Source organism: Colletotrichum abscissum (genome assembly GCF_030869225.1).
Source record: "Colletotrichum abscissum strain IMI 504890 chromosome Unknown Scaffold_9.1, whole genome shotgun sequence".
In the NCBI taxonomy this organism is placed as follows: Eukaryota; Fungi; Ascomycota; class Sordariomycetes; order Glomerellales; family Glomerellaceae; genus Colletotrichum; species Colletotrichum abscissum.
Genome location: NW_026850536.1, coordinates 317,523 through 330,503, shown reverse-complemented (window position 1 = coordinate 330,503; position 12,981 = coordinate 317,523). Strand labels below are relative to the sequence as shown.

Here is a 12,981-nt window from a genome sequence, read left to right as displayed (position 1 = left end):
GGAAAACATATGAAAAGCTGCCAGACTTAGCAACGTCTCAATTCCTGCAAGCTCTAAGCCCCCAGAAAGAAAGTGGCACGTGGCACAACTGGACGGACCTACGATGGCAGGCCTCGATACCGAAAAGGGCAGGGTACTGCAGGTCATGTTCACCGAAGCTCCCTCTGAGTGGCTGATGTGTCAACTCGGTGAAAGCACAGGCATGAGTAGCTCGGTACGTGGTGATTAGGTCCCTGGTACATGTTTGTGCGCGGGCGCGGAAGAAGGCGCGAAGGGGGCGCGAAGACATGCATCAATGTAAGCTCACCAAACACGGGATGCTGATTTGAGTAGCACAATGAAAGACGCTTCATGCCCAATGTATGGACTGGATCGGATAGATTGGCGTTGGACAGGCGGAACGAAGGGATATGACTCGATCTGTTCAAACAATGGTCGGGGGATACGGAAGACGCTATCCGGCTTTCGTTCCGTTTGTAGGGACCGGTAAAGAGAGGAATAGAGAGAAAGAGAGTAATCTAACGGCGAGTAACTTGCATCGATGCCGGCCTACTCAATCTTGCCTCGTGCGTGCGAGTTATCGAATGCTGTGCTAATGAGGATTTAGATGGTCGGGGAGGACGACAGGCGATGCTGCCATGCGCGGCGTATAATATGTAGCTGCCTACCTTACTTTACATGTGCCAATAGCTTGAAGGGAAAGTATCCATATAAGGTAAGGTAGGTGTTTATAGATGCGTATAGGTAGGTAAGTAATACGGATAGGTAGGTTCGAATGAATATGTAGGTATTCCGTAAGGTAAGTCAGGTAGGTAGTCAGTCAGTCGTATGGTGTGACGCACGTTTGCAAACGGGCGGGCTGTCCCCACTATCGCCCGCACGGTGTGTTGCACAAAGACCGACACTGTACCTCGGTTGCGATTTCATCACCGAGATACCTTCATTGTGTGAGGCACTCGCTGCTTCAGCTCCCTCGGTTCGACATGACATTTGAATCCGTGCGACATGAGTAGATGAAGTAGAATGAGGTAGCTGGAAAACACGAGGTGGTAGCTGCTGGCATACCCCTAAAGCCATGCTGTGGCTACCTACGCACCGAGTCCTCGAGCGATCGTGTCTGTTGGTCGCCGTCTCCAAATCTGGTAGAGGCTATCTGTCCCGGTCATCCAATGCTTGAGAGCCACAATTTGCATCGGATGAAAAGAGCCTGAAAACAATACCTGCAAGAGGTACTAGTCCGAGGTGCCTTTATTGGAAAAGGACCCGGCTACCCACCTCAAGGCAGGTACCGTCCAAATCACCGGCTTTTACACTGTCCATCACCCTCCCGCCAGCTTCTTTTGACGACCTCACCCCATTCATCCCTGGCCCGCCGCACCGGCCCTAGCTACTTTACACCACCTTACACCAGTGAACACGGAGGGTCCAACGCTACGCTACCTTACCTCCCTCACGCTCCGCTCCGCTTTACCCATTCTCCATTTAGCCCATAGGTCTGCGGAGGAGACAACGACATCCAACTAGTTTTCTCCCCTCTCCCATCTCCCCTCGGGTTTCACAACATCCCTCAAACGCACCACTTGCTCGACTGCAACATCCCGGGCACTAGACACGAACCACGCACGCGGCCATACAGAGAAGCAAACTACCTTACATAAAGCACACGCATACGGACGACTGTTGCAAACCCGTGCATCGCATCGCATATCGCGCATATCGCCGACCAGTGACCGAACCAGACACCCAGCATCACAAGGAGACAACATGGCTGGCAAGAAGGGAGCAGGTGAGAATAGCAAAAAGGCTGCCGGGAACGCCCGTAAGGCCGATGCTGCTGCACAGAAGGCCGCTGCCGAGGACGCGAAGAGGGCTGCCGTTGAAGACGCTGACTGGGGCAAGGGCGCCAAGGGAGCTGGAAAGAAGTGAGTAGGAGTCACGAACAACGTTACGGCAACCTCCCCTCGGCCGCCACGATGTGGTGTCCCACATGCGACACCACCGGCTTCCATGCATCACGTTTCCCCATCTCTCGAGATCTCCAGTACCCCACAGAGAGGAAACCAACCCAGTGCCATGGCTGACCACATCATCCATCCTTTAGGGAAGCGGAAGCCGCCAAGAAGGCAGAAGCAGCCAGAAAGAAGGCCGAGAAGGATGCGCTCCTGAAAGAGGAGGAGGCCAACACCCCCGGGCGGACTGGACCCAAGAACAACAAGACGGCCGTCAAGAAAACACGTGGGCTCGATCTGTCACAGTTGGACGGCGATCAGAGCGGAGGCTCGCTTGCCGCGCTCAACGCCACCGGTATCGACAACGCCCTCGACGCCCTCTCCCTCACAGGCTCCGACAACAACGCAAAGATTGACCGCCACCCCGAGCGACGTTTCAAGGCGGCGTACGCAGCATTCGAGGAGCGTCGGCTCAAGGAGATGGAGGACGACGGCTCGGGCCAGGGCCTGCGTCAGCAGCAGAAGAAGGACAAGATTAGAAAGGAGTTTGAGAAGAGCCCGGAGAACCCCTTCAACCAGGTGAACGCGAGATTCGACAGTACCAGGGAGGAGTTGGCCGAGATCAAGGCGAAGGAGAAGGGCAAGATCGAGGCCCGCCTCGGGAAATAATGGCCCAGTAAGAAGCCTCTCGCGCAAGTCATTATTCATCCCTTCGAAGGCATCACTGCTTTGGGGGGCTACATGTAAACGTGGCACAAAGATGCCAGGGCTGTAAGAGTGACGAGCATCAGTCACCTGCATATTGGGATATCAACTCTCGGATGTGAATAGATCATGAGACCAAAATTTTACCCCTCTATTTCTGAATGGATCGATGCCATCGTGGGGTTTCCTTTTGCCCAAACGTCATTGTTGTGTGCATGGCCGAATCACGTTGCGATTCGCGAACCCTCGTATACACAGAAAATTGAGAACTCAGTAATTCACGCCTCATCCACTGAAATTTCTCTCCGCCCGAGCCGCCAGCCTCGACAAGAGTGACGCCGACGCGACGGCCGAGATGACCGAGATCGCTACACCTGCCGTGAACACTTTTTGGCGGGGTAGCTTGTGACGTACAGTGTAGGTGGGGTAAAAACAGCCCTCGCCATCACCGATAAGATAAGATTTCACTTATCACGATAAGGATTTGGGCCGGCAGAATTTCTTACCGCTTTTCATGACCGCCCTTGCTTCACGCATGAATGAGACATTGTTCAATGTCTCAAGACGGGCTTCCTCTCATCGCGGCACATTCATCCTCATCAAGCCCTTATTTTTGATGCTTTATTTATAAGAAAAAATGGCGAGTCTACGGATGGGCAGCATGCCGTCGTTGCGGCGACAGCACCTCCTGGCCGAATTGTGAGTTTCCCCCAAACCCAGACCCCATCGAGCGTCACCCCCTGAGGTCTGATTTAAGCGTGCAAGTTGCTAACCTCTGTACACTAGTGCTGGTCTGAAGCAGGCTTGTCCGGAGGGGGTCTTTGTGAGCTTGACGCCAGGAGACCCGATGCTATGGTCCGGCGTCATGTTTGTGAGGCACGGTATGGAAGCCCCCGGACTTTATTCACGATGAGAGAGGAAGACCCAGAGTGAAGAGAAGAACGGAGAGAAGACTGAGACTTATTCGCAGGACCCTACGCTACGGCTATCCTGAGATTTCAGATTTCGTTCCCAGACACATATCCTCGACTACCGCCACTGGTCACTTTTTCAACAGACATTTTCCACCCCCTAATCACACCATTAACCACGTACATGTACACCACCGACATTCAGGACAACGGCACGGTAAGCGCCACCGACGCAGAGCGCCTACCGCCCGGAGGTTTCAGTCTACGACATGGGTTTCCCGCTTGGTTTGGGCGGGGCAGCAAAAGCAACGCGGGGAGCCGACAGGTCAGCGGCCAGCAGCAACAACAACCGCCCGCGACGCCTGCCAGAGGCGGTGGGGAGCCACCCAGCACTACGTCGACGCCGAGCTCAAAGGCGACGCCTCTCGGAGGACGGCCTGGGTATCTCGACACTTCGAGGCGAGAGGTCTCCACGTACGAGGTCTTGCGATATATCCGGAGCACGTTCGATGACGAAAAGGTGCTAGACTCGGTGCCTCTCGAAGCTGCGGGAAACCCCGGCGCGTGGCATGCGTGGCGGACACGTCAGCGACAGACGGGCAAGAGTTTTCCTGGCGATCCGGTACCGCAGGAGAAGAGTGAAAAGGAGCAAGAGAGCGACAAAGTGGCAGAGGCTGCTGATGGTGCTCAGGAGAAGAAGGAAGGCGAAGCGGAAGGGGAAGAAAAGGTGGAGGAGGCGCCGCCTCCGCTGCCTGAGAGGAAGCCTTCCACCAGCGGGAGTGTTCACTCCATTGTTAGGAAACCTATCGGTAGTGCGCCTTCCGTCTCCAGAAAGCCTGGGGAATGGAATTGGGAAGGCGTTTGGGAGGATAGAGTACAGAAAGGCATCGCGACGTCCCTGTCTGAGGCGGTCTTGTACGGGGCGACGTCGGGTGGTGATGACCTGGTGAGTGACCTTTCTTCTCTTCAGATGCGTGAACCATGGACCTAGGATGGCTGCTGACCATGAATGATAACAGATCAACTTCCTTGCAATGGAGGAAGGCGACGTGGACGCTGTGAGAGAAAACTTGCAGCGTACACTGGGAAGCAGCCCGGCGACACCTGAAGAACGTAGAAGCATGCAGGGCGTGCCTGCGTCGGAATGACGGATTTGACTTTGCTTGAAAGCGACTACCTCTAAAACTTCATGACATTACCTAGCTCACCTAGCATGCACGTTCACCTTCCCCTGTAGCGGATGGGATGTAGACTTGCCTGCGTAGGTACATTCTCCTCTTCCACATAGCCTTACTACATACAACCTTTCAATGGCCCCTGAATAATAGATCATCATTCCAAGACGTCAGATCATCACGTACATTACTTACCGTCTCGTTGCTTCGACTATGGGCCTCTCAACTCCCGTAGCCGCAGTTCTCATCGTTCTCGTCACCGTCGTACCCATGCTACTCATCGCAGGCTTCACCGCCCGCTTCATCTCACGCAACTTCAGGGACGCAGCCGGTGCCATCGAACCCAAGCCAGCGAGACGCTGGTTCGGCCTCCGACGCGTCAAATCGAACGACAGCGCCACCACCAGCCTCGCAACCAACACGCTACGCTACGCCGACTCGTGGCCGGATCTCGAAAGTCTCAGGACGTACCAGGACACGCCGACACCTTCGATCCAGCGCGGCATCCACGAGGTAGCCTTGGTGCCCCAACAGGCCATTACTACCACGGTCCAGATCCAGCCGCCGCCCGAGACATGGCATCCCTCGAGGGCCAGTCGTTTGAGCTGGAGTTTCTCGCCAACAAGGCGGAGGACGGATCGGAGAGGGGCGGTCCCGAAGTCCCGCAGCCGCTCAAGGTTCTCAAGAGACTCGGGCGTGGTTCTGGAGGGGAGTCCCGAGGAGATGCAAGCGGCTCGCGATCAGTTGCCGAGACTGACGAGGGTGTAGACGGTGTCCCGGGACCGTTTGGCGAGTCACTCGTTGTGAGGAAGAAGCGAGGGAACCATGGGACCGGGAAGATGCCTCGTTCGAAGAATGGTGGCTAGGAACATTCTTCACCTAGCGGACGGCCACAAGCGCATCGTGAGTCTGGATTCGAGATTGAATAAGACTTGCTAATCTCGATCAGGACCACCAGCTTGGGATAAGTTCGTTTCACATGCTATTCCTGGGCCATTCGATGACGATGATGGCCTTGAGGCAGTGTCCCAAGCACCACAACGCCGTGCTTCTAATTTCATGCGGTCTTCTAGTAACTCGTCTCTGGCTGCCCAAGCCAGCACTTCATATCACTCAAATATTTCAGGAGAGAGAAACACGTCTCACAGCTCCCTTGTGCTCGTACCGAAGATTCGTATCACCCCAGAAATCAGGGCTCTCGATGGCAGCACGGCAAGCTTCTGGGTTGCCGTCGAGGTTTCAGGCCAATTGTGTCACTCTCTCAACGGCTTACTCTGCGATGATACCTCTGCTGAACATGAGTCTGCCTTGCTGAGCAGACTCAATAATCAATCTTCTACAGGTATGTAGACGTGAATTTCGATGTTGATCTCCATGCTAACATCAACTTAGATCCTTTCAGGCATGGGTGTATACACAGCATGGATATCCAAATCGTTCCGCTTGGAAACAGTTGTATTCTTGAGACAATTCGGGATGATCCTGTCCAAACGTGAGTACTTTCACCGGGTGTTTCTGATAATTGTCTGATTGTGGCACAGAACACTAGGTAATAACGACATTGTACTGCTGCTCGCGCAAGTCCTAGTCAAATCGCCTCGCTCCACTGCCGTGACTACGCAGCAAGGCCATGTCAAACACAGGTCAGATGAGCTGATTGATGACTTGGAATATCAGTTAGGAGATTCAAACCTCGAGTATATACGCGTTTCGGTCAAGTACAACCATTCAGCATTCTTTTGCCAAAGTCGAAATGACATCATCGACAACATAGCAGAAGGCGGCACAAAACTAGAAACGTTTGCTACGGCCATCGTCAAGCAACATAATCACCGATCACCATGGTCCCCAAGTCCAGCCCCAACATACAATCCCATTGCGAGCATCATCTGTGGAAATTGGGGGCCATCGAAAGCTCGTAATGCGATTCATCGTATATCACCACAAAGGCCCCACAGGGCGAAGTCCAGGATGGACTTGTCTTTGGGAGACGAACCAATCGATATGCTGAGTCCTCCGGTAATTCCTAGGCGAGAGGCAAGCCTCGGTAGAGACGTGACAGTCAGAAAACCAGACGCAATGTATAATGGGTGGTCTGCCGGGCGTCGGAGGACGTTGGCAGTGGACTTGGACTGGGGTAGGCCCCGCGCGGAAGAAGTCGCGGAAGAAGGGAAGCGGTGGCCATCAACTGCAACGTGCCCCGGCGAGGCGGCAACCGGAGCCGGATTCAAGAATAGGTTTGCGAATCATTTGACCGCATTGAGAAGCCCGCGCTCGATAGGCCCGGGCGTTTTGAGAGGCTTGGCATCTTCAGTCGCCGGCACCCGAGATGAAGGTCATGAAGCAGAGAACAGACAGGCGCATGGAGGAGAGTCCCCTCGCGGCCAGAGAAGAAAGTCATTCAGCCGTTGGAGTTGGACGAGCTGGTGGTCTTGAGAGGGCTCGCAGCTTGTGCTTTTTCAGTCTTGGTTTATAGGAGTAGGAGGCATACATGCACACGTGTGCGTCTAAGAGTATTCGAATTAGAAGCACCCGAATTACGATTCGTATGGTGTTCATTCACCCTTTTCACTATGATTTTGTCCGCTGACGCCTGAATGATTAATGCTTTTCTTTGTTTTTGTTTTGGTATACGGTTTTATGGTTTTACGTTTTACTTTTTTTACTCGATTTCATGCAGCCGTTCTTTACTGCAGCTCATCTCTCCAAGGAATGGATGTTTGCGCGCCCTTACGCTCGACCGTCTTGGCCGCCGCATTGTTGGCGCTCTTGATGGCGGAGGAAATGTCGAAAGCCACACCCTTGGCCTGGGCGGTCACGGCGGCAACGCAGTAGGAGCCGACAAAGGTGTCGCCGGCGGCGGTGGTGTCGACGACCTTGACCTTTTGGGCGGCGATGAGCTCGGCGGCGCCCTCCTTGTTGGCGTAGTAGACGCCGCGGCCACCGAGGGTGATGATGACGTTGCTGACCTTCTTGGCCATGAACCACTCGCCGACGCGCTTGAGGCCCTCGGAGGTGTCGAGCTCGGACTCGTCGCAGCCGGAGAGGATGGCGGCCTCGGTCTCGTTGACGACGAGATGGGCGAGTCCGTCGTAGGCCTCGTCAGGGAGGCGCTGTGCCGGAGCGGGGTTGAGGAGGACGGGGACGGAGGCGGCCTTTGCGGAGCGGAGGGCGGCGAGGACGGTCTCGAGGGGTACCTCGAGCTGCATCACCAGCAGGTCGGGCTTGGGGTCGAGGGTCTCGGGGAGGGCGCCGAACTTTTCGGGGGTGACGGCGTGGTTGGCCTCGGGAGCGAGGATGATGCGGTTCTGTCCGGTGGGTTCATCGACGACGATGATGGCCATGCCGGTCTTGAGGTCGCTACCCACGGCGATGCGATCGGTGCGAACGCCGTGCTCGCCGAGGTTCTTGAGGAGGAGGTCGCCGTAGGAGTCGCTGCCAACGGCGCCGATCATGGAGACGGAGGCGGTTTCGGCGGCGGCATCGTTGGGGGCTTCGCGGGAGCGGGAGAGCTTGGCGCAGGCGACGGCCTGGTTTGCGCCCTTTCCTCCAGGCGAAATGACAACAGAGTTCGAGGTGAGGGTCTCGCCCGGCAGGGGGTGGTGGGGGACGTAGGAGGTCAAATCGATGTTGAGGGAGCCGAGAACGGTGATCTGGGGGGTCTTGGTGGCAGCCATTTCTGGCAATTCGATCTTCTTTCTCGGTGTTCGGTTCCTTGTGTTTTCCCTCCTCGGCGATAAAGATGATCAAGATGTCGCCAACGTCAAAGACAACCTGAAAAGGCAACCTGAGATATTTTATGATTCGGATCGTGCGGTCGCAATCGGGTATCTTAATGAGACAGAGGCCTCTCTTTCCGAGCGAAAGAATGCAGCTCGGGTACTGAGGTGAGATAACGGTAGATCAGGTGGTGAGGGGCAGAGAAATGGATGTGAGGCATTGAATTTTCCCAGCCGACGAACGGTGACAGGACCCCGCCAAAGCCAACGCCAACGGAGGTGGGATGATGATGCACTTGGCGGGGCATTGGCTGCCAGGTTCGCGGTTGGAATTCTGTAGCGTAAGGGTGGGAGGGGCAGCCGAGTGATGTTGCAGGGGGGCCGGGTGGGAATCCTCTCCATGGCCTGCTCGAGGGATTGGCCCTACGGACCGGGAGGGACCGGAAAGAGATCCAGTCTTTGCAGTCTTTGCAGATAGTGCATCTTTGGGTTGTTGGCGTTACTGGAGAATTTCCACAGAAAAAGCTGTCAAAGCAGGGAAAACAGACAAAAGGCAGGGTCCACTGTCGGCTAGTTTTTCTCGCTTCTGGTCAGCATGATCAGGTCGTTTGAGGCACAGTGCTGTGCAGTGATTTGATGTGGCAACGCGATACGGTTTCTGACAAGATGTCTATCCGCAGGAATAAAGAGAGATTCAACCCGACACCTTACCTTAGTCAGTTAGAGAGACAGATGCCATGCCTAACATGTCCCCCTTCCCCAATTTTTCCATCCCTAGTCCTTGCCGAAACAAGGCGAAAAGACTGACACCTATGACCTTGGGAGTTCGCAGCTGGGAGGCTGGCACACTGGGCCAGGTACTCCGGACACAGCACATACACAAATAAAGAGCCGAGCCGAAGAACGGTGCCACCTTTTAAGGAGTGGAAGGTTAGTGGAAGCGTATCCGACCCCCTTACTCCGTACCCGTACCGTTCATGCTCAATCCGATCGGGTGTTGCAATGGAACCTGTCAGGTTGTCTTGCCGTCCATTCCTAGACCTTCCAGAAGTTCCAGAAGTTCCAGTCCATCCACCAGCCACCGGACGTCCGCCGAGACGGGCGGGATCTTCAGCTGCTGGGGAGCCACCCATGGATGCCTTGCTCCGTAGACGGGAGAGAGAGAAGGGTCTGGACCTTTGATGTCCCCGTCCGTACTCCGTACCTTACCCAGCAAACAAATCTCGGCCTCCCCTCCGCTGCCTAGATGAAAGAGTGCTAGAGCAGCAGCCATCTTTTCGGCGCCATGGGCGGAATGGCTGCGCTGTTCTTGCCGTGCAGCACTCGGCATCCGCTGACACCGCCGGTTTGGGCGCCGGCTTGAACCGACCGTTTGTTTCGTTCTGTTCGACACGTGGAAGTGAACGACATTACGCCGGATTAGACTTTGAGGGTGCATACGGCATACCGTTAGACTCGATCCCCTATTGTCTCCCACGCCCGCCACGCCATGCTGCATTTGGTGCGCCGTCATGCCTAGGTCCAGGCCGGGGTTGTGTTGGTGTGGAATGCGAGTGCGGCGTGCGTATGTGTGTGTGTCTGAGTCTGTGTGTCTATGTGTGGGTGTGTGTGTGGAGGAAAAAGTGTAGATGTTGTTGGGTCAAGATGGGATGAATGACTTATTTGAGAGAGACAGCGTGTGTGAAGGGACAGAGACGGAATGGGAAAGAGCAAGAGAGACCGAGAGCAAACACCAACATCCTGAACAACTCAAGAAACTGCCCGGGAAAAGCAAAACCAAGAGAAGGCAAGAAGAGAACGAGTGACTTGCGACGTGCCTTCCCTTTCTATGTCACAGAAGTACCTTCCTCCCCTTACCTTCCACCTCACTACCCATCTGCCTCTGCCTGTCTGAGAACGTAAGGTAGGCACGCTCCTGCTCTCTCTCCCATTTCTGCCTCCAGTCATCAGTGGAGAGGTGCTTGCCCCGTCTCCCATCCTGGAAGGCTTCCACCTTCCATTGCTCGACACACGACACACGACACTGCACTCTTATGCGCTCCTGGACCAAGTAGGCAAGGGCCATGTCCTAGACCCAGATGGCCGCCTTCTTCCCGTGTCTTTCACGAATAAGCGGCTTCCTATTCACCGGTTGCCCAAGCTCCATGCCCTTAGCGTCGACTTCATTCACCTTCGACGGCTCTCCTTTGCTGGATGTCTGTTTCCGACTTCAAAACAGCTCTTTACCTTATTCTCGAGCCTCTGTGCTCGTTGCAAGTTTGTCCGGAATCACATCACCGGACTCCTCTTGCCTCTCTTGCTGGTGGACTCGGACCCTCAACCCCACCAACTTCGACTTGTCCAACTTCACAATTCCAATGGACTCGACTCAAAGCACCTCAGCATGGACTACAACAGCCGCTTGTGTAGCTATTGTAGTCCTCCTCATCTTGATAAGACCGCGGTCATCATGGGGCCATCCGCCATTACCTCCGGGTCCGCCGGGCGAGTTTCTCCTCGGCCACCTCCGTGTTATACCCAAACAGAACACTGCCCAAACATACGCAGAGTGGGCAAGAAAGTATGGTGAGTCTGCTTTCTCCCTCTATACACCTCTTTGAGAGTTCTTCGCGACTAACGTAATAATAGACTCGGATGTCATTCACGTCAAATCTCTCGGCCAATCCATCGTGGTGCTTAACAGTGTCGAGGCTGCCAAGGATCTTCTCGATCGTAGGGGGGCCAACTACTGTGACAGACCCAGATTCACTCTGTTTGAGGTGTAAGTCGCCCCGACTTCGACCCTGAGCTATCTTGTCGGCATGCTGATGCAGGCTGCCCCCTCCTTAGCATGGGCTGGGGCAAGACGCTGACCTTCCTGCCCTTCGGACCCCGCTGGCAGATGCACCGAAAGCTGCTGCAGACCACTTTCAGTAACACCAATGTCCGGCAGTGGTACCCTCTGCAGGTCGCCGAGGCCCGCAAATCCGTTCATGGCATCGTCAGCAACCCTGACAGCTGGCAAATGTCCATCAAAAGGTGAACCGCTTCTAGGCTTTGGCTGACTGTTGATACGTAGCTGACCATTCCAGATTCGCCGTTGCTATCGTCCTCAAAGTGAGCTATGGAGTTGACGTTCATGAGGATAACGACCCGTACGTCAAGATTGCCCAAGATGCCATGTACGCAACTGGAAATGGTGGTGCACCCGCCAACAGCATCGTCGACATCTTTCCCCCTGGTAAGTTACGGATGCAACACAATTCCAACCCTCACTCTTTTGGTAACGTTGGCCTTTGTTCTAGCTCGTCATTTGCCCGTATGGCTAGTTCGAGACTGGTCGCTGAAATTCGCGCGAGAATGGGGATGGGCTATACGCAAGTTGCATGACGTTCCATTTGCTGTTGCGCAGGAAGAGTTGGTGAGTGTATGCTCCTAGTCAAGTCCATGCCCGCAGCACTAACAAGTCAAGGCTCGCGGCAAGGACAGCCCTTCCTTCGCACATAGGTTATTGGAAACCTATTCCTCCAACGCCAAGAGAGGACTCGACAATGAATGGACACTTGACGACATCAAAGGAGCAGCAGGCGCCATCTTCATCGCAGGGGCCGATACGGTAACTTTGCTCCTCTCTGATATTTGATACACTGCTGACTCTGACTTGCACCAGACTTGGGCCACCATGGTCGTCTTTGTTTTGAACATGGTTCTCCATCCTGAGATTCAAGAAAAAGCGCAGGCCTGCATCGAGCGCGTGGTTGGGCTCGGTAGACTGCCCGATCTTTCAGACAGGCCATCCCTCCCATACATTGACCATATCGTTCAGGAAGTCTACCGGTAAGCTTCCTCTTGCTACTCAGGTCGAGACCCACGTGGGATAGCTTCTGACGAGAAAGAAACAGATGGTCACCATTGGCACCGTTAGGAATTCCCCACAAATCTCTTGAGAACGACGTCTATAACGGCATGTTCATCCCTAAAGGGTAGGTTCACTTGCCCCCCTTTCACCCCTCAACGGGCCGAAAAGCTGCATGCTTCTAGAAGGAAGTACTGACTGCTTTCCCCAGGTCTATTGTCTTCTTCAATTCAAGCGCAATGACTCAGGACGAGCGGGTGTACAAGGACCCCAAGTCTTTCAACCCGGACAGATATCAACCAGAGTCTTCGGGAGGCCATGGTGAGCCCTTGCCACTTGGCCAGTTTGGCTTTGGACGCCGAGTCTGCGTTGGACGCTTCCTGGCAGACAACAGTGTCTGGATAGCAGTTGCAACAATGCTTGCCACTCTCAAGATTGGTAAGAAAGTCGGACCAGACGGCCAAGTCATGGAGCCCAAGATTGCCTTCACCAATGGTGGAACCTGGTGAGTTTGTGTGCTGCTCCATAAGTGTCAAAACTTTTAGAATTCTGACGTCAAACCGCTAGTCATCCGGAACATTTTGAATGCTCCATAATACCACGCAGCCAAAGGGCACAGGAGTTGCTGCGACAGTCGCTCTCTTCTTGAAGAGCAAAAGACAAAGTGAGGCGGTCTAGCCCTCATGC

The 12,981-nt window shown here is 54.6% G+C and overlaps 6 protein-coding genes across 6 annotated transcripts; 4 read left to right on the top strand and 2 right to left on the bottom strand.

The window, feature by feature from the left end:
• Positions 1-1,764: 1,764 nt before the first annotated feature.
• Positions 1,765-2,618, top strand: CABS01_04617 (uncharacterized protein; the record flags this gene model as incomplete). The annotated part of the gene is made up of 2 exons (XM_060537988.1): positions 1,765-1,922; positions 2,102-2,618. 2 exons carry the CDS (start codon positions 1,765-1,767, stop codon positions 2,616-2,618), a joined length of 675 nt encoding a protein of 224 aa, XP_060389650.1.
• A 688-nt stretch (positions 2,619-3,306) lies between these two features.
• CABS01_04616 (ubiquitin-conjugating enzyme) lies at positions 3,307-5,606 on the top strand (the record flags this gene model as incomplete). Its single annotated transcript, XM_060537987.1, has 6 exons — positions 3,307-3,353; positions 3,441-3,535; positions 3,625-4,511; positions 4,585-4,623; positions 4,894-5,253; positions 5,337-5,606. 6 exons carry the CDS (start codon positions 3,307-3,309, stop codon positions 5,604-5,606), a joined length of 1,698 nt encoding a protein of 565 aa, XP_060389649.1.
• A 193-nt stretch (positions 5,607-5,799) lies between these two features.
• CABS01_04615 (uncharacterized protein) lies at positions 5,800-7,176 on the top strand (the record flags this gene model as incomplete). The annotated part of the gene is made up of 3 exons (XM_060537986.1): positions 5,800-6,082; positions 6,133-6,232; positions 6,282-7,176. 3 exons carry the CDS (start codon positions 5,800-5,802, stop codon positions 7,174-7,176), a joined length of 1,278 nt encoding a protein of 425 aa, XP_060389648.1.
• A 251-nt stretch (positions 7,177-7,427) lies between these two features.
• CABS01_04614 (ribokinase) lies at positions 7,428-8,417 on the bottom strand (the record flags this gene model as incomplete). The annotated part of the gene is made up of 1 exon (XM_060537985.1): positions 7,428-8,417. The coding sequence occupies one exon, from the start codon at positions 8,415-8,417 to the stop codon at positions 7,428-7,430; it is 990 nt and encodes a 329-aa protein (XP_060389647.1).
• Positions 8,418-9,471: 1,054 nt separating this feature from the next.
• Positions 9,472-9,789, bottom strand: CABS01_04613 (uncharacterized protein; the record flags this gene model as incomplete). Its single annotated transcript, XM_060537984.1, has 1 exon — positions 9,472-9,789. One exon carries the CDS (start codon positions 9,787-9,789, stop codon positions 9,472-9,474), a length of 318 nt encoding a protein of 105 aa, XP_060389646.1.
• Positions 9,790-10,816: 1,027 nt separating this feature from the next.
• Positions 10,817-12,943, top strand: CABS01_04612 (cytochrome P450; the record flags this gene model as incomplete). Its single annotated transcript, XM_060537983.1, has 10 exons — positions 10,817-11,024; positions 11,088-11,220; positions 11,289-11,477; positions 11,531-11,679; positions 11,744-11,859; positions 11,911-12,054; positions 12,109-12,275; positions 12,341-12,421; positions 12,506-12,799; positions 12,862-12,943. 10 exons carry the CDS (start codon positions 10,817-10,819, stop codon positions 12,941-12,943), a joined length of 1,563 nt encoding a protein of 520 aa, XP_060389645.1.
• Between the last annotated feature and the right edge of the window lie 38 nt (positions 12,944-12,981).